The 15,970-nt window shown below is 34.0% G+C and overlaps 4 protein-coding genes across 6 annotated transcripts; 2 read left to right on the top strand and 2 right to left on the bottom strand.

Annotated features, from left to right (window-relative positions):
- LOC107647746 (mitogen-activated protein kinase kinase kinase 3-like) lies at positions 940–1,904 on the top strand. Its single transcript, XM_021105724.1, has one exon. It carries the CDS (start codon positions 940–942, stop codon positions 1,816–1,818), a length of 879 nt encoding a protein of 292 aa, XP_020961383.1. The 3' UTR covers positions 1,819–1,904.
- Positions 4,829–8,177, bottom strand: LOC107605601. 3 transcript variants are annotated; one of them, XM_016307521.2, is made up of 3 exons: positions 7,961–8,177; positions 6,864–7,430; positions 4,829–6,429 (listed from the first exon to the last, which is right to left on the bottom strand). In XM_016307521.2, the coding sequence occupies exons 1-2, from the start codon at positions 8,134–8,136 to the stop codon at positions 6,911–6,913; spliced, it is 696 nt and encodes a 231-aa protein (XP_016163007.1). In that variant the 5' UTR covers positions 8,137–8,177; the 3' UTR covers positions 4,829–6,429; positions 6,864–6,910. The 3 variants fall into 3 exon arrangements, with proteins under 3 accessions (XP_016163007.1, XP_016163008.1, XP_016163009.1); XM_016307522.2 differs by having other exon boundaries at positions 4,832–6,429; positions 6,864–7,503; XM_016307523.2 differs by having other exon boundaries at positions 4,832–6,429; positions 6,864–7,498.
- Positions 8,216–11,393, top strand: LOC107605600 (A-kinase anchor protein 17A). Its single transcript, XM_016307520.2, has 5 exons — positions 8,216–8,899; positions 9,514–9,652; positions 9,960–10,119; positions 10,421–10,618; positions 11,059–11,393. The coding sequence occupies exons 1-5, from the start codon at positions 8,380–8,382 to the stop codon at positions 11,062–11,064; spliced, it is 1,023 nt and encodes a 340-aa protein (XP_016163006.1). The 5' UTR covers positions 8,216–8,379; the 3' UTR covers positions 11,065–11,393.
- Positions 12,672–13,969, bottom strand: LOC107605599. The gene is made up of 2 exons (XM_016307519.2): positions 13,145–13,969; positions 12,672–13,090 (listed from the first exon to the last, which is right to left on the bottom strand). The coding sequence occupies exons 1-2, from the start codon at positions 13,826–13,828 to the stop codon at positions 13,055–13,057; spliced, it is 720 nt and encodes a 239-aa protein (XP_016163005.1). The 5' UTR covers positions 13,829–13,969; the 3' UTR covers positions 12,672–13,054.

Raw genomic sequence — 15,970 nt, 5'->3', positions numbered from 1 at the left:
TTTTCATTTATGTTTATTTGGTTTTAAAAATTAAAATATTAATCATAATTTTATGAGTATAATAAAACAAATACATTTATTTTTATTAAATTAAATTAAATTAAATCATTAATTTAAATTATATCTATTTAAATTTTTGAATAATTAATTAGACTTGATAAGTAGATGGATAAATAGATTTGAGAATGAAATATTGGAAATTAAAATACTAGTCATAATTAATCATATGGATATAGCAAAATGAATACATTTATTTTTATTAAATTAAATTAAATCATTAATTTAAATTATATCTATTTGAATTTTTGGATAATCAAACTAGACTAGATATTTGGTTGACTTTTAAAATTTAAAAGAAATTATGGAGATCATAGTAGACATAAATACCATGAAAAAGAGACAAAGATTTTGAAATTAAATTATCTCTATTTCATAACTTTTTTACTAACAAAATCTGGATTTAAAACTGTGATAAGATATATTTCACTTTTTATTTGGGTTTAAAAATTAAAATTGGTTCAAAACTGTTATAAGATAGATATATTTCAAGATTTTTAATTTGTTTTTTGATTTAAATTATTCCTACTAACACTGTCTTTATACTTTCTATTATATATGCAAATCAACTGTTATCTTTCCGTTAATAAGATAAACGCGTAACTCGTTCAAGTTGAGCTGAGAATCCTTAATCAAACACAAAGTTCTATTATATATACAAATAATTTATACGAATAGCCACAAGCTATAACCAACACAGTAATAATTAATCCTTAATCGAAAATAAAGCTGAGTTGAGAATCCCCAAGAAGAGCCAAAAGAACTAGGCAACTGCAGGTATGCAAAAAATTTGTATATTCATAAATAAAATTATTTGATCACTTAATGCATCATGCATGTAACCTTTGATGTTGATTCAGGAGTAAGAAACATCGGTCCAAGATGAGTGATTTACAATGGAAGAAGGTGGAGGTCTTGGGAGCAGGTTCTTATGGCACTGTTTCTCTTGCCATTCTTGTTGATGAACAAAATCGGTTTCACAGCTTCATTGCTGTAAAGAGCTCCATTCCCAGGTTGGCATTCTCACTGGAGAAAGAAGAACAGATTTTTAAATCACTTTGGGAAGGTGAAAGTAGTGGTTGCCAAGAAATTATTGAATGCTTTGGAACTGAGACCACATTAGAGCACGGACATCAATTCTACAATCTTTTCTTGGAGTATGCTCCTTATGGTTCTTTGGCTGACTTGATCCACAAGAAACCTCTTCCCGAGACCGAGGTGAGTGTCTATGCACGCATGATTGTTAAAGGACTTTCACATATTCATCGCAAAGGAATCGTCCACTGTGACCTCAAGCCGGAGAACATTCTTGTGTTTCCTTCATTGGATAAAGAGATTGCAAACTATCAATTGAAGATTGCAGATTTTGGATTATCGAAAACCAAAGAGGAGAAAGCAGATGTTGAGTTGTGGAAGTCCAAGCCAAGAGGTACGCCGTCATACTTGTCGCCGGAAGCGTTTTCCGGTCATATTAATGCTCCGATGGATATATGGGCACTTGGTTGCATAGTGATTGAAATGCTCACTGGATTGCCTGCCTGGAGTGAGAGCCCTTTGCTTATTGAGGAGTTGAGGTACTTGGTTGAGCATCATAAACTATCACCCAAGAAGCCGCAGGGAATCGGTTTTTTCTGCCATGATTTTCTGGAAAAGTGTTTTATGAAGGATCCTAGCAAGAGGTGGACTGCAGACAGGCTTCTTGATCATCCTTTCCTTTATATCACCCTGTTTCATTCATATTATCTTGCAACTTGGCTATGATTGTTTTTCTTGCAACCTTATTCATGGTTTATGTAATTAGAACTATTCTGATGACATTGTAAGATTGAATGGTTTGGGCTTGATGGCTATGCCGTAGGGTTTCTTAGGTCTGTTGATACATAATGAGTTGTACAAAGTATTGATACATAATGAGTTTGTTGCTTAACATTGTAAGATTGTAAGATTTAATAAACTATTTTAATAACAATAGTTTTGTTTGTTATTTGTGGTTCGAATGTTATCAGTTCTTTCGATTTTCTTTTTCTTTCTTTCTTTTATAATCTTGCTTTCAGTATATGATCAAATAATTTAATTAGCAACGACCAACAACCCCAACACTCCCTCGCGATTCCCGAGGACGACCTCGGCGTTAAGCGCGTGAGGGACCTCAAGAAGCGGAAGCGCGAGGAGCCTGTTGCTTCGGGGACTCTCAGGATCTGGAATCTCGAGTTCATTGAAGAAGAAGATGAGGAAGGCGAGGGTGCGGTTGAGAAGAGGGTTTGGGAGTGGAGGAAGAGGTTGGTGGAGAAGATGAACGGGATTGAGCTGAATCTTGAAGGGGTTAAGTTCAAGCTTGACGTTTCTGTTCCCGTTTCGGATGATTTTGAGGCAATGAAGAAAGATTGGGAACAGTTTTGTTGCGTTTGATACTCGAGGTTTGTCTCTGCGTTCATTCTTCTTATTTTTTGTGTAAACCATGAAATTAGTAGTAATGTAAAGTGGTAATGACTATAAATTTGTCTATAAGGTCCTTGAAATCTTCAAAAATGAGTAAAAGTGGTCAAGTTTAATCAAATATAGCTGATCCGAGCTAGTGAGAAAGGCTTAGCAGCTTTTGTTATGGTAGTCAAATTGGTCAAGGATGAAATTGAAGACGATTATCAACTTCAGGGAGTGGTTTGGCCTTTGATCGTTCACTCATGTTCTTATTACTAAATACTAAGTGCTTAAAGGCTTGCTAGAAAGATTTGTAGTACATCGAATTAGAGTCTCTTCGTAAATTAAGGACTAAAGTTGATGCCTAATATGCATTAGAATTTAGAAGATTGACTTGATGTTTATTTTAAACTTTGAAGGATGAGATTGATGCTCAAAATCTCTAGAGGACTAGTTTGATGCGAAGATCATTTTTGGGAACTAATTTGGGCTGCTTCTTTTCTTGGGTCTGATTTTTGGTTTTTTCTTTATGTGATTTGAAAGGGAAGGGTTGGATTGTATTTTTAATTAGGTGTAAAGGTTTGATCTTTCTGCAGGGTATTAACTGCACCAATTCGGTATTGATTTCCTCAACCATGAAAATTTCGTTGGTTGATCCATTAAAGGTGCTTGATCCATTCATGGTTGCTGTTGGATGAAACATGTGTTAGGTTCAGTGGCAAAAGAACTCGAAGTTTATGTCTATCCGCGATTTCTGGACAAATTTTGCTTCAACTTAAACCGCTGGAGGGGTATGTTTGGAATCCATGGGATCCCTCTCGCGGTTTACATAGTTTACTAAAAGTTGTATTTTGATATCCATTTTGTAAAAGTTGTATTTCGGTAAATTTGAAACTCAATTGTTTTATTTTGGTAAAATGCCCAATAATTTATTAACTAGAATCCAGATTTTAAGTAGTATTTTCCAATTGATTTTGAACCCATTCATCATAATCTTGAAGCATCTGCAGAAGTAGCAGTGGCACGAGTTTGTCCACCAAAGCTTGCATCATTCTGCACTCAACCACACTAATCTATCATAATTCATGAATAAAAGTTGTTGATTGAAACTGGTAGAATAATATATAAATAAATCTTCTTGTTGGTTTTCAGAGAAACTATTCAATTAATCTGTAAAAAAATTTGATGAGTTTTGCATTGAATTAGTAGCAACATTGCCAAACCACTATCATAAGCAAGTATAATTTCCAGGGAGATATATAATCTTGAGAATTATTAATTCACAAGTTCGGTCGAAAGTCGAAACTACAGAAGTAACTTGTGTTTGACCTTGATATGTGAAGCTAGCTCTTTCAACAAGGATCAATCTACAATCAATAAATGATAAAAACAAATTCTTGAAAGCAAAATGAATAAATAAATCAAGGTCAGAAAGAAATGAGCAAATTTTGTTGGAAGAAATCAGCAATCTCTACCATTCTGTGATTGACAAAAATAGAAATCGAGTTAATTTGGTTGGAATTGATTTTTGGGACCATCCGAAAGCATGAGAGGAGAGTAGCATGGAAAACAACCTAAAAGGATTAAACCAAGATTATTTACTAAAAACACTCACAAATTTCCTGGACGTTCCACAGCTGATACAGGCATCATGGTGAATGGTTTTGTATAAATCTGCAGAACACAAATGAGCACAAATGATTAAGGCTTAATCCTAACTGATTTTAGCAGCATGACAAAAACATGCCCTGGATTATTTTCACTAGTGATCATGTTGTCTTGACTAGAATTCTCAGCAACATCATCAATTGGTAAAACGTGTATCACTTGTGGAGCTCTGAGTGTTCCTCCAAGAGGAACAAGTGAGTGCAGAACATACATGCAATATTAAGGGACAAAAATTTGTGTCCATGCAAGGATGTGAAATTGAGAAGGAGGGATTGGACTCATTAGTGAAATTGTATTTCTAATATTTACTAAGTTGTTTTTCATTCCTAAAGTTTCTTGTTCAAATCTCACATCATATATAATTCAATTGTGTTCGACAAATAAATTTTATTAACTTATACCTGCAAATTTTAATAAGTGTATGCAAATTTTATTGCTGGCCAAGTACGGAGTACGGACACAAAATGATAATATTTATTGATCATGTAATATTATTCTTTTTAAATAGTCACAAACTCGCCACCATGGCAAAAGAATGAAAACTAATTAGTTTAATATAAACAGTGACAAACTGACAATTAGGTAAAAAAATAGTCAAACTCATTACCATAGCAATTCCCTTTTTTACTATCTTTTTCTAACAAAATGATTCATATATGAATAAACAAATTCATACCAATATATGAAATTAGAGTTGATTTAATTCTAATATATATGTGATGAGTTGGACACCAAAAAATATATGTAATAGTCACTTTAATTTTACACCTTGCAGTGAGTGTCATTTAAAATTTCAAAAATAAAGCTAATACATAACCAACGAAATTATCCTATTGTAGCATGAAGTGTTTGCAGTTTGCCTATGCAATCACGTTGCACCTGAGTGCTTGCCAACAAAACGAACTTGGGTTCACTACCATTCTTGTTCCATGTGTTACCATGTGATATCTCCTTTGCTTCATGGACGCAGCATTGGATGTATTTGACGTTTGCATCCAAATTCCATAACATAAGTAACTTGGGGTACACTATCCTTCTTGGGATTTACAATGATAGTAGCCCATTAACAACAGCTACTACTTCCGGCCCAATACAAGAAGCTGAAAGCGATGAGAAAGCAATTGGGCCAGATAAACCGTTAGTTGAGCATAGAAACAAGCGTGTGAAGAAGCAACCAACTTGGATAAAGGACTACAAGCTGTGAAATAGAGGCGCTGTAGAGTGATACCTCTAATTTTATTACTCTACAGCGCCACTATTTCGCAGCTCATAATCCTTCATCCAAGCTGATTACTTCTTCACATGCTTGTTTCTCTGCTCTGCTAACGGTTTCTGTGGCCCAATTGCTTTCTCATCGCTTTCAGCTTCTTGTATTGGGCTGGAAGTAGCAGCTGTTGTTAATGGGCTCCTATCATACAATCTCCCCATTGACAACTCGATTATCAGGGTGAACAAGCAAAAAGTTGCGCCTCTATTTCACAGCTCGTAGTCCTTCATCCAAGCTGGTTGCTTCTTCACACGCTTGTTTCTCTGCTCTGCTAACGGTTTCTCTGGCCCAATTGCTTTCTCATTGCTTTCAGCTTCTTGTATTGGGCCGGAAGTAGCAGCTGTTGTTAATGGGCTCCTATCATACAATCTCCCCATTGACAACTCGATTATCAGGGTGAACAAGCAAAAAGTCAATACCCAGAGCCAGAAGACACACTTGCTCCATGATGTTCTTGTGTGCTCCCTCCTTTGCTTCAAGGACGGAACATCTCAGATGTTTGACCTCTGCCTCCAACGGCTCAATTATCCCCTTTGATGCTGTTTTCTCCTTTCTTAACTGAGCCTTCTTCTCCTTATCAGCCTCCTTCAGCTTGTTTTCCAGATTACTAATCTTGGCGGTTAAAGTAACCTTCAATTCCTCTAAGGCAGCTCTCTTGTTTTCCTTTGACTCAAGGCGGATCTCCAATTCCTTAACTCGGCCTTCTAGCACCATCTGAGATTTGGAGGTGATAGGTGGCTCCAAGTTGCGGCACATATCTTGGGCTTGGAAGGGTTTGGAATACACATTGGACTCCTCAATGTCGGGGATCAGCACACCATTTTCAACCGGCTTCCCTTTGCCATCCACCATTTTTTGCATTTTTATCGGAGGTGAAAGTCCTAGATCAGCACCCGTGTCCACAAATGAAGACTTCTTTGAAGTTGGAGGTGGAAAGACACTGCAGGCACCTCCAATATTCGCAGTCTTGGGTGGAAGGCAGAGTTTGTCCACTGCAACACCTCTTGATGCCATGTTAGCTGCAATAAAGGAGAAAGAAACTCAAGTCAGAAAACAAAGTATATTTTATTTGCAATATTGTGCATAGTAGCATAGTAATCAAAATTTTACACAGCAGGATAGTAGCCTTGGCAGATGATTAAGATTTAAGAGCATAACACTCCCCTTCAGCAGTCAGCACCAAAGAAGCTGAGTAAAAGAGGACATTATATATTTTATTTTATTTTTTTCTTAAAAAAAGTAAATAATTGGTAAATTGAAACATAAATTTGTCAATATTTTATTTAACTGGATTTCACTCCATTCTTGAGTTTTTCTTCCTAGATTTCTTTTCCCCCTCTTTTACTAAGATATGGTATTATGGATGTGGTTTAGCAAATTGATATATGCAAAATTGACAAATCACTTGAAAACTGAATTGATTGATAAACAGCTCATCACAGAGAGAACTCACCTGGGCTTGCACAAACATTGGTTCTTTTTCCATCAACTTTCACATTTTCAACACGGTTGGGGAACACAAAACTTGGGGATATCACTGGTGATTGTACTCTCAATATTGTCCGATTGAACAACTTGCGGATTGGCTTTCGAACTGGCTGAACTAATCATGTCTTCAACTTTAATGTACAACTCTATGCACCGTAGCTCACAATTTGAGACATGGAAATCAAACATCAAGTGAATGTCTTGGTCAGAGGTGAGCCAAATAACCCGACTGTCAGATAATTGGGGACCTATTATACCATGCAACTTATATGCCATATGAGATATCTTCTTTCTTCCAAGTTCACCCATGTTTGCCAATATCAGATTCTTCAACTCAAGTAGAGACTCTTGATGATCAGTATCAAAATTCATCAAAAGAGGATCCCAACTTTGAAAGGTTGCACCACCTACAGTGTCTTTTATATATCCATTGGGTTGAACAAGTACAAATATGTCTGAACAAGCCATCTGTAACTCAAGATCTTTTCCAACTTTGGATGATTGTGTGTGGCTTGAATGAGGGAAATGAGGCCTGCTTCAGATTTTATAGTAATTTGATGAAGTAAATTCCAACCACAAATCCGTGGAACTTTTATCCAACTGCCCTAATAGAAGAATGCAATTCGATCATTTCTACTAGTTTTGCACAAAAAGGTAATTTTTTTTTAAATTCACTAAATAATAATCTACTGAGTTGGTGCACAACTTGTTTTACTAAAATACCTTTTATTATAAATAATCCATAAAAAAATATATTTTTTTGGCTATTTTCAAGACATGAACCAAGACCCCTTAGTTAAGTTATAAACAAATTTCATCTCAACTAATTTCAAAAGTTATTATTTTTCAAAAACGTGCCGTTTGATATACTAGTAATAGCATGTCTAATATAGAGATATTTGATTAATATGCAAAAGAGCCTAAGTGTCACTGAGGAAATTCATCGAACACATGGAGAGCATAATAGATAATACCCAGTTGCAAAACTCGAACCAGGTTGAGCGAAAATCAAAATGGGGAATGACAATAGAAACATGAATGGAGTGAGTAGTCGCAACTAACCTGTGTGAGTAATAATGCGAGGAACCGATGGAAACTTTCGAAGAGCTCAAATTCGCAGAAACCACAAAGAAGGAAGAAGCCACAGTGCTACACAAAGCTTCAAACTTAACTTCATAACTAAGGACACACACACACTCTCTCGGATGAAGCTTGTTGGTCAATTCGCAAAAAACCATTGGAGCAGCTCAACCAAGCAATTGCATGTTAACAATTTATTCAAATAAATAATAAAAGAAACACCAACCATTTTAGTAAACGAAAACGACGGCGTTTCGTCGTTGGCCGCCAGTATCACGGTTACAGTGGCAGCGTCAGCACCAGCTTCAGAAAACCCTCTCTTCTTCGTCTTCTTCAGCTTCGAATCCGAATCTCATTTTATCGTGACTGTGAAGTGTTGTGAGAATTTGTGAGTTTGGACAATGAGCAACAGCAAGGACCAACAACCCCAACGGTCAAAGCCGTTTCGCCCAACGAAACCGTTAGAGATTGACAACAGTAGCGGCCTCACGCTCGTCCCGCGCGTGAAGCTCACGCTCACTATCTACCCTCTCGCCGCAACCGTTACCTCCGTCGACGAGTGGAAGATGAAGCGCGCTCTGATCGACTACCTTCACACCACTCATTCCCTCGCGATTCCCGAGGACGACCTCGACGTTAAGCGCGTGAGGGACCTCAAGAAGCGGAAGCGCGAGGAGCCTGTTGCTTCGGGGACTCTCAGGATCTGGAATCTCGAGTTCATTGAAGAAGAAGATGAGGAAGGCGAGGGTGCGGTTGAGAAGAGGGTTTGGGAGTGGAGGAAGAGGTTGGTGGAGAAGATGAACGGGATTGAGCTGAATCTTGAAGGGGTTAAGTTCAAGCTTGATGTTGCTGTTCCCGTTTCGGATGATTTTGAGGCAATGAAGAAAGATTGGGAACAGTTTTTTGCGTTTGATACTCGAGGTTCGTCTCTGCATTCATTCTTCTTATATTTTGTGTAAACCATGAAATTAGTAGTAACGTAAAGTGGTAATGACTATAAATATGTCTATAAGGTCCTTGAAATCTTCAAAAATGAGTAAAAGTGGTCAAGTTTAATCAATGTAGCTGATCCGAGCTAGTGAGAAAGGCTTAGCAGCTTTTGTTATGGTAGTCAAATTGGTCAGGTTTGTACTTAGGTGCTCACTTCAAGGATGAAATTGAAGACGATTATCAACTTCAGGGAGTGGTTTGGCCTTTGATCGTTCACTCATGTTCTTATTACTAAGTGCTTAAAGGCTTGCTAGAAAGATTTGTAGTACATCGAATTAGAGTCTCTTCGTAAATTAAGTACTAAAGTTGATGCCTAATATACATTAGAATTTAGAAGATTGACTTAGTGTTTATTTTAAACTTTGAAGGATGAGATTGATGCTCAAAATCTCTAGAGGACTAGTTTGATGCGAAGATCATTTTTGGGAACTAATTTGAGCTGCTTCTTTTTTTGCGTCTGATTTTTGGTTTTTTCTTGATGTGATTTGAAAGGGAAGGGTTGGATTGTATTTTTAATTAGGTGTAAAGGTTTGATCTTTCTGCAGGGTACTATAGAGGGAAGCGTGAACCAGATACGATTATTTTGAGGGGTGTTCCCTCACGATGGTTTGCTGAGCCTAGAGTTTCTTCTAAGCCTTCCATGCTAGTCACACATACCATCTTCTCAACATTTGGCAAGATAAGGTACTTGCAGGAATTGATTGTTTTTAAAGGATGTTTTTATCTTGTATTTGATTTTCAATGATTTTATTTTTTCAAGGAACAAACATTTTTAATCATGATTAGGTTGGAGGTGAAGGCTATATTTTTTCCTTCCATGATTTTGTTTCTTTGACCTTTTTAAGCAGTACAATGAACCTTCTTAATTTGCTGTACTTATTGTTAAATGTTGTTATATTCCACCCTATACTGATACTTATATGGGAATTATCATATTTCACCTTACTATGGGTGTACATAATTTTCTTGTTCTGTAACTTACATTTAATAGGAATCTTAATGTTGCTGAGGACAATGATCCAGGTAAGGATGCAAATGAAGACAGCGGAGACCTGGTTTCAGGCCTTTACTGTAAGATTGTGGTTCAGTTTGAAAAATATAGAGACTTCCATGATGCATTGAGAGTTCTATGTGGTCGCTCATTGCAAAAGGTATTGGCTTGTTTCTGACTTATGTTTGGTAACTCCACTGTGAAATAAGCATAGTTTCTTACTACACTGAAGTTCACATCTTTATTGTCATTTGTCACTATTTCTGTTTTGGATGTCTATAGTAAGATGATCAGTTCATTTTACTGTCAATGACTGTGGTCAGAAGTGTTATGGCAATTGCTTAAACTGGAAGTATAAAGCTGCCTCACACTTGCATCAATTTGTGAATTATACATGATGGAAATTGGAAACTTAGATTTGTTTGTGATGAGTGACAGTAGAATTTCTTGTTTATTGACAGCAAGGATCGAGATTAAAGGCTGATTATGAAGTTAGCTGGGATAGAGATGGATTTTTTCGGAACACGAGAAATCAAACTCAAGAAAAGACCAACAGAGTGTCAACAACGGCGGCAGATCATTATAAAAGTGAAACTCCTAGACGCCATACCCCTTATGCTCGCCACAGCCCAGAGAATGTCCGGCCAAGGAGATTCCGGGTTAGATTTTGATATCTCAAATGATTCTTATGATTGTCCCTAGTGTACACTCGGGATTTTTTTTTTTGGTTTAAATATGGACATTTAAATTGACATATGATTATTGCAATTCAAATAGGTATGCATTTCAGTTGTCTATGTGTTGTTGAGTGTGTTATTAAGCAGAGGTATATACTATTAGCAAAGGCAAATGTTAAATCAACGTTTAGATAATTGAAATTCTCACATATTTGAACTGAAATAATCACATGTTAATTTCAATATCCAATTGCTATGTAGATTTCACTTATCTAAGTATATGATATTAAGAATAGATATACTACTAGTAAAAGTAAAAAGTTAATCCAAAATTTACATAATTGAATTCCACATAATTTTGACTGTCTGAAATTGATCAAAGGTTGCCAATTTTGACTACCAAGTCCCTTTATGTTATGCAGGAATAAGGACTCATGGATCCAAGCCTACACTGAGAAGTTTCTAGCAAATGGACCATTCCATGCATTTTCTAGCGACTATGACTAAGACCATTTTGGGTCACTAAGGCTCATAGTCTTTTGAGATGTCAATTGTACTCACACTAATCATAGTTCAATTGTCATAATTATTATTTGTATATGTTTTTGCCTTTTGGATATTCTTGTTTTTAGTTTTTAAACACCAAGCAAAGATATGTTATTTTTAGTCACTCCTCTCTTGTAGCGGATAAAAATTAAAAAGGTGATAGAAATGGATTACGAAATGTGTTGAAGTTGCCTCACAGGTTTTCTTTCTAGTGTAATAATGGATTAAGAAATGTGTTAAAATTTCAGAGGGGCTGTGTTGTTTCGTGATAAGCAAGTCGGTAGGGGTGTTCATAGATCGGATCCGATCTAAAAATTGCGGTATTTATATATTTTGCGGACATATCCGAGATCCAGTCCGATCCGATAATTTTGGTGCGGATCGAATAGAGATTTTGGCTATATCCAATCCGCGTTTACTCCTACAAGTCAGGACTAAATTGTCTTTGATATTTTGTTTAGGTCACGTCTTTTGAAAAAAATGAACACGGACCGAATTAGAGGTTTATATAGTCGGAAGATTTTCGGATACATATTTAATTTAGTGAATAATGGTTTCATCATTTAAAAAAGTAACGCAATCAACTTTAATTTGTGGGAGTTTAACAAAAAAAGAAAATTTTAGTTAGTGGGATGGAACTGAGTGAGTTGGATGTTTAATCTAGAGACAAGAACGTAGGGATAGAAATGCTCGGATCAAGATTTTCTAAAGTTAGAAAGTTGGTAAAATGATGAGTAAATGAGTTGATTATTTTTAAATTAAAATAATATTAAGATATGAGGTACATATTTTATAGAAGTTATAAAATCAATAATGATTAACTTTTCATTTTATTACTTTTATCAATTTTCTCACTTTAAAGGATTTACATTCAAAATGTTCCATCAATAACATATATTAAAGCATTATATGATGCACCAAATTTAACTATATATTAAAGATTATCCAACAAGATTAATTCCAGTGAAATCATCACTAAAGTTTCAGAAAATGCATGTTGTTTCATTTACTACTTCTAACCTAACCAATGCAACTTTACATATGCCAATGGTTGATTTTAGTGTGTAATATTAAACAATGTTTACCTAACTTTTCATTCAAAAAGTTAGATGAAATTTTAGACTTTTCCTTTAAAATAATGAATATCCATACCATAGGATATCTTGGTTCATAATTTGAATAACCTATTCATTTTCTTTTTCAGTTTTTACCATGAAGAGAAAAAAGTGCCAAAATTATATGAATGTAATTGAAAAAAAAATCTTGAAAAGATGTGTATATTCTTCATGGTAGTAAGTATAAAATAACTTACAATAGCACTATTCATACTTTAAATATTTTTATATTCTTATAAAAATATGATTGTTATTAATTAATTGTGTATTTAATTAAGAAAATAAAAGGAATACATATTGGTTGTTAATATAGTGTTTACCATAAGGAACTTAGATGCAAATAAACCACACCATGATCATGAAGCAAGATTAGCTAACATGAAAGGATATTACCACTTAGCTTATATCCTTTTACACTCAAAACAAGTAATAAATGATTGACATTTGAAGCATTGAAACTTTTCAACCAAGATTGAAATTTACACTACTATAATTCACAGCATCAAAATCCTATTCCCACTCCAGGAAAAAAAAAAGACTGAAAATTTCCTTGAACAAAAAGCAAAAAGAAAAAAAAAGAGAAAGAAAGGGTAATTATGAAATGAAAAACAGAAAATTACAATCTTCACCAGCTTTTCTTATGGCTGTGTTTTGCTGAAGACTTGTTCTTAGAAACTTCATCATTAGAATCACCAATAGAAATCCTTGGAGACATTAAACCATCTGTGTTCATCTTATTCTCACTCCAACCTCTAACCTACTCTTTCTTAATCTTCACTTTTTCTTCATTCACCACCATTTTCTTCTCACTAAATCCTCTAACATAATCTTTCTTCTCATTATTCACCAACCCTTCATTGATTACAATCTTCTTGGTCTCACTTACCCCTCTAGCATAATCTTTCTTCTTCGAATTCTTCGGCAACATCCTTGAATTTGATGATGATCTATTACTACCCTTCAGTGCAGGGATCACATACCACAAAATGCAAGTGCAAAGTGTTGAAACTGATCTCCCAAACATTGTCAACAACACCAAGATTAGTATCATAACCATTGGAACATAGAAACATGGCTTCCACATATCAAAACTCTTCAAATTCCAATTCAATCTCTTCTTTTTCACCTTCTTATCACCATTTTCCAACTTGGGTTGCTTTGATTCATCCACAATTTCACTTGATTCAACTGTGGGCTTGTCACTTTGATGAGGATGATGATGATCTAACTTTCTTGGTTTCATCACTTTGAGTTCTTGGCTCTTGTTGTTGTTCTTCACCTTCACAACTATAGGAACAAAATCATTGGTGCTAGAATATACAAACCTAACAAATGAAATTTCATGAGGGTTCATCTGTGAGTAAATCCTCTGCCTCTTCTCATCAAGATCAGCTAAGAGTGCAGAGAATTTGTCGAGTCCACGTGTCGAAAAGGGATTGTCCTTCTTAGTTTTGGATTTTCTTGGAGTTGGGCATGGTAGTTCATCATCAGCTTCATGATGGAAAGTTCCACAACCAAAATGGCTCAACATATGGGAAAACAAATGACTAAGGTTTTTGTTTCTTTTGTATCAGAAAGTGTTTTGTGAAGATTTTATGATATGGCTACTATGGATCTTGTGTTTTAAAAATTGAAAGGTTGAGAAGATGTACAAAAATTAAAAAAAAAAAAGTCTCTAAAGTCAAACTAAAAAACACATAGAAACTTGAGGTTAATTCTATAGAAGTTTCCATAGAGTTATTATTAGTTTTTTGACCAATGAGAGAGAGAGATAGAGATGAAACAATATAATGTGTTGCGAATGATTATTTCCACATTTAAAATAAAAGGTGAAAATTCAGGTACGTCGACTTCACGTGAAGTTGATAGTTGAGAGTCGTTAGATGAAAATTTAATTAAATTAGTTAAATCATCTAACAGCTGTCAGTTATTAATTTTATGTAAAGTCAACTACATCTGAGTTTCTACCAAAATAAAATTGATGTTTATCGATATCAAATACGAGTTGCTTTTAATTTCTCACATATTTCTAGGTAATACATATTTAAAAAATAAATAAACTAATAATAATATAAAAAAGTGAGATTTATTGATCTAGGTAATTTGGTTATAACAAAATTTAAAAGTGAAAAAATTGTGGAAAAAAAAATACTTAAAATGTTGGTAGCACATATTTAATACTTACTTCAAGAACATGTATTAGCATCCATTCTTAAATTTATTTCATATAGTTTTTAAATGTTACATGCTAAAATAAATAGTTATACATAACTCACCAAATAAAAAATTATCCATATTCTTATATCATATATTAAATTAAATGCATTAAATCTGTTTCGAAAATATATAACTATTTAGGGTTTGCCATAAAATGAGCATTATCAACACATAATATTATATTTTGACGTTAAAAAAAAAAAAAGTTTTCCTTGTTTATTTTAGTCTTTCTTGACCATTTACTTCTAATATGAATTCATTAGATATTAGAATCTAGCTAGTGCCGTAGGAAATCAACTATGGATCATGAGCTATGCTTGGTGCACATGTAACTTCTGGAACAGACTATGGACTTAGTCTATAAAATCATAAATATAAGTATTTAAGATGTAGCATGTTTCAACATGACAACAATACTTCAATTTTCATGTCAATCAATTAATATCTTCTAGAAAGAACTTTGTTTGAACATGACAATAAGAGTAGTTATCAAGAAAAAAAACAATGGACGTATTTGCTAATGTCAAGGATTCATATGTATAATAATATTTTATCTGTGATGTAATAATATATATGATATTGTGATTGTGTTTGAAATTTTGTGTTGCAATGCATGGAAATTTTATGTATTCGGTTTTCCCAAAATTAGTCTTTCAGTTTATTTTAGATTTTTATGTTTAGTTGCACTGAAATGCAAGTCATATGCTATGGAATAATTTTTAATTTAGTATATATTGTTTTAAAAATTTTAAATGGGGTCCCTGTCTTGAATATAATTTTACAATCAGGTGTTTCGTTTAATCTAATATTATAAATTCTTTTATATTCTCATATTATAATAATCTTCTAATTTCTTATGGGAAAAGCTAAAAGCTTATCTAATTAAGCAAAAGGTTTAGTTAAAATAATAAATTACTTTAGGTACTTGATTAAAATATTGTATTTAATGGACATGATTAAAAAAGAAAAAATTTAGATGGCTAATACTTCTTTTTTATTTATATCTTACTTTTGAATTAACCAACTCTTCTCTTTTATTTTTTATATTATAAGTGTTGGTTTCTAACCATTTTCATTAAAAAAATTTAAAATTATAAATATTTTAATTATAAATTAGTTTGAATTACAGGACTTTACTAATAAATTGAACCTTGGTTTTAAACATACCAAGAATTCATTTGTACATTCAAATAAGTGATGAGTAATGCTAGGTAGACAAAAAAAACAGCCAGAACTTGTCTTATTTAGCATTAATTAATTGTCGCAACAATTAATGAATGCTAAATAAGACAAGTTATGGTTGATTTTGACTGATTTTCTTTGGTTACCAAATATTTTCGTTTGTTTTTATGTGTGTTCTTAATTCTCCATATGATGCTGTAGGATTGACTTGGACATTTATAGCAAAAGATTACTACAAAGGAAAACTGAAAATTGAACTAAATACATATCCAAT

Source organism: Arachis ipaensis, chromosome B06 (assembly GCF_000816755.2).
Source record: "Arachis ipaensis cultivar K30076 chromosome B06, Araip1.1, whole genome shotgun sequence".
Classification (NCBI taxonomy): domain Eukaryota; kingdom Viridiplantae; phylum Streptophyta; class Magnoliopsida; order Fabales; family Fabaceae; genus Arachis; species Arachis ipaensis.
Note: the sequence above shows the minus strand (reverse complement) of the source record. Positions and strands in the feature narration are given on the sequence as shown.

What these genes read in the sequence shown, in the direction of transcription:
- LOC107605599 (XM_016307519.2), bottom strand. Translation starts at nt 13,828, where the DNA reads ATGTTGAGCCATTTTGGTTGTGGAACTTTCCATCATGAAGCTGATGAT. An exon ending in TTGTAATCAATGAAGGGTTG is followed by an intron (nt 13,091 to 13,144) that starts GTGAATAATGAG and finishes AAGAAAATGGTG; the next exon opens with GTGAATGAAGAAAAAGTGAA.
- LOC107605601 (XM_016307521.2), bottom strand. Translation starts at nt 8,136, where the DNA reads ATGGTTTTTTGCGAATTGACCAACAAGCTTCATCCGAGAGAGTGTGTG. An exon ending in TCGCATTATTACTCACACAG is followed by an intron (nt 7,431 to 7,960) that starts GTTAGTTGCGAC and finishes AATCTGAAGCAG; the next exon opens with GCCTCATTTCCCTCATTCAA.
- LOC107647746 (XM_021105724.1), top strand. Translation starts at nt 940, where the DNA reads ATGAGTGATTTACAATGGAAGAAGGTGGAGGTCTTGGGAGCAGGTTCT.
- LOC107605600 (XM_016307520.2), top strand. Translation starts at nt 8,380, where the DNA reads ATGAGCAACAGCAAGGACCAACAACCCCAACGGTCAAAGCCGTTTCGC. An exon ending in TTTTGCGTTTGATACTCGAG is followed by an intron (nt 8,900 to 9,513) that starts GTTCGTCTCTGC and finishes ATCTTTCTGCAG; the next exon opens with GGTACTATAGAGGGAAGCGT. An exon ending in TCAACATTTGGCAAGATAAG is followed by an intron (nt 9,653 to 9,959) that starts GTACTTGCAGGA and finishes TACATTTAATAG; the next exon opens with GAATCTTAATGTTGCTGAGG.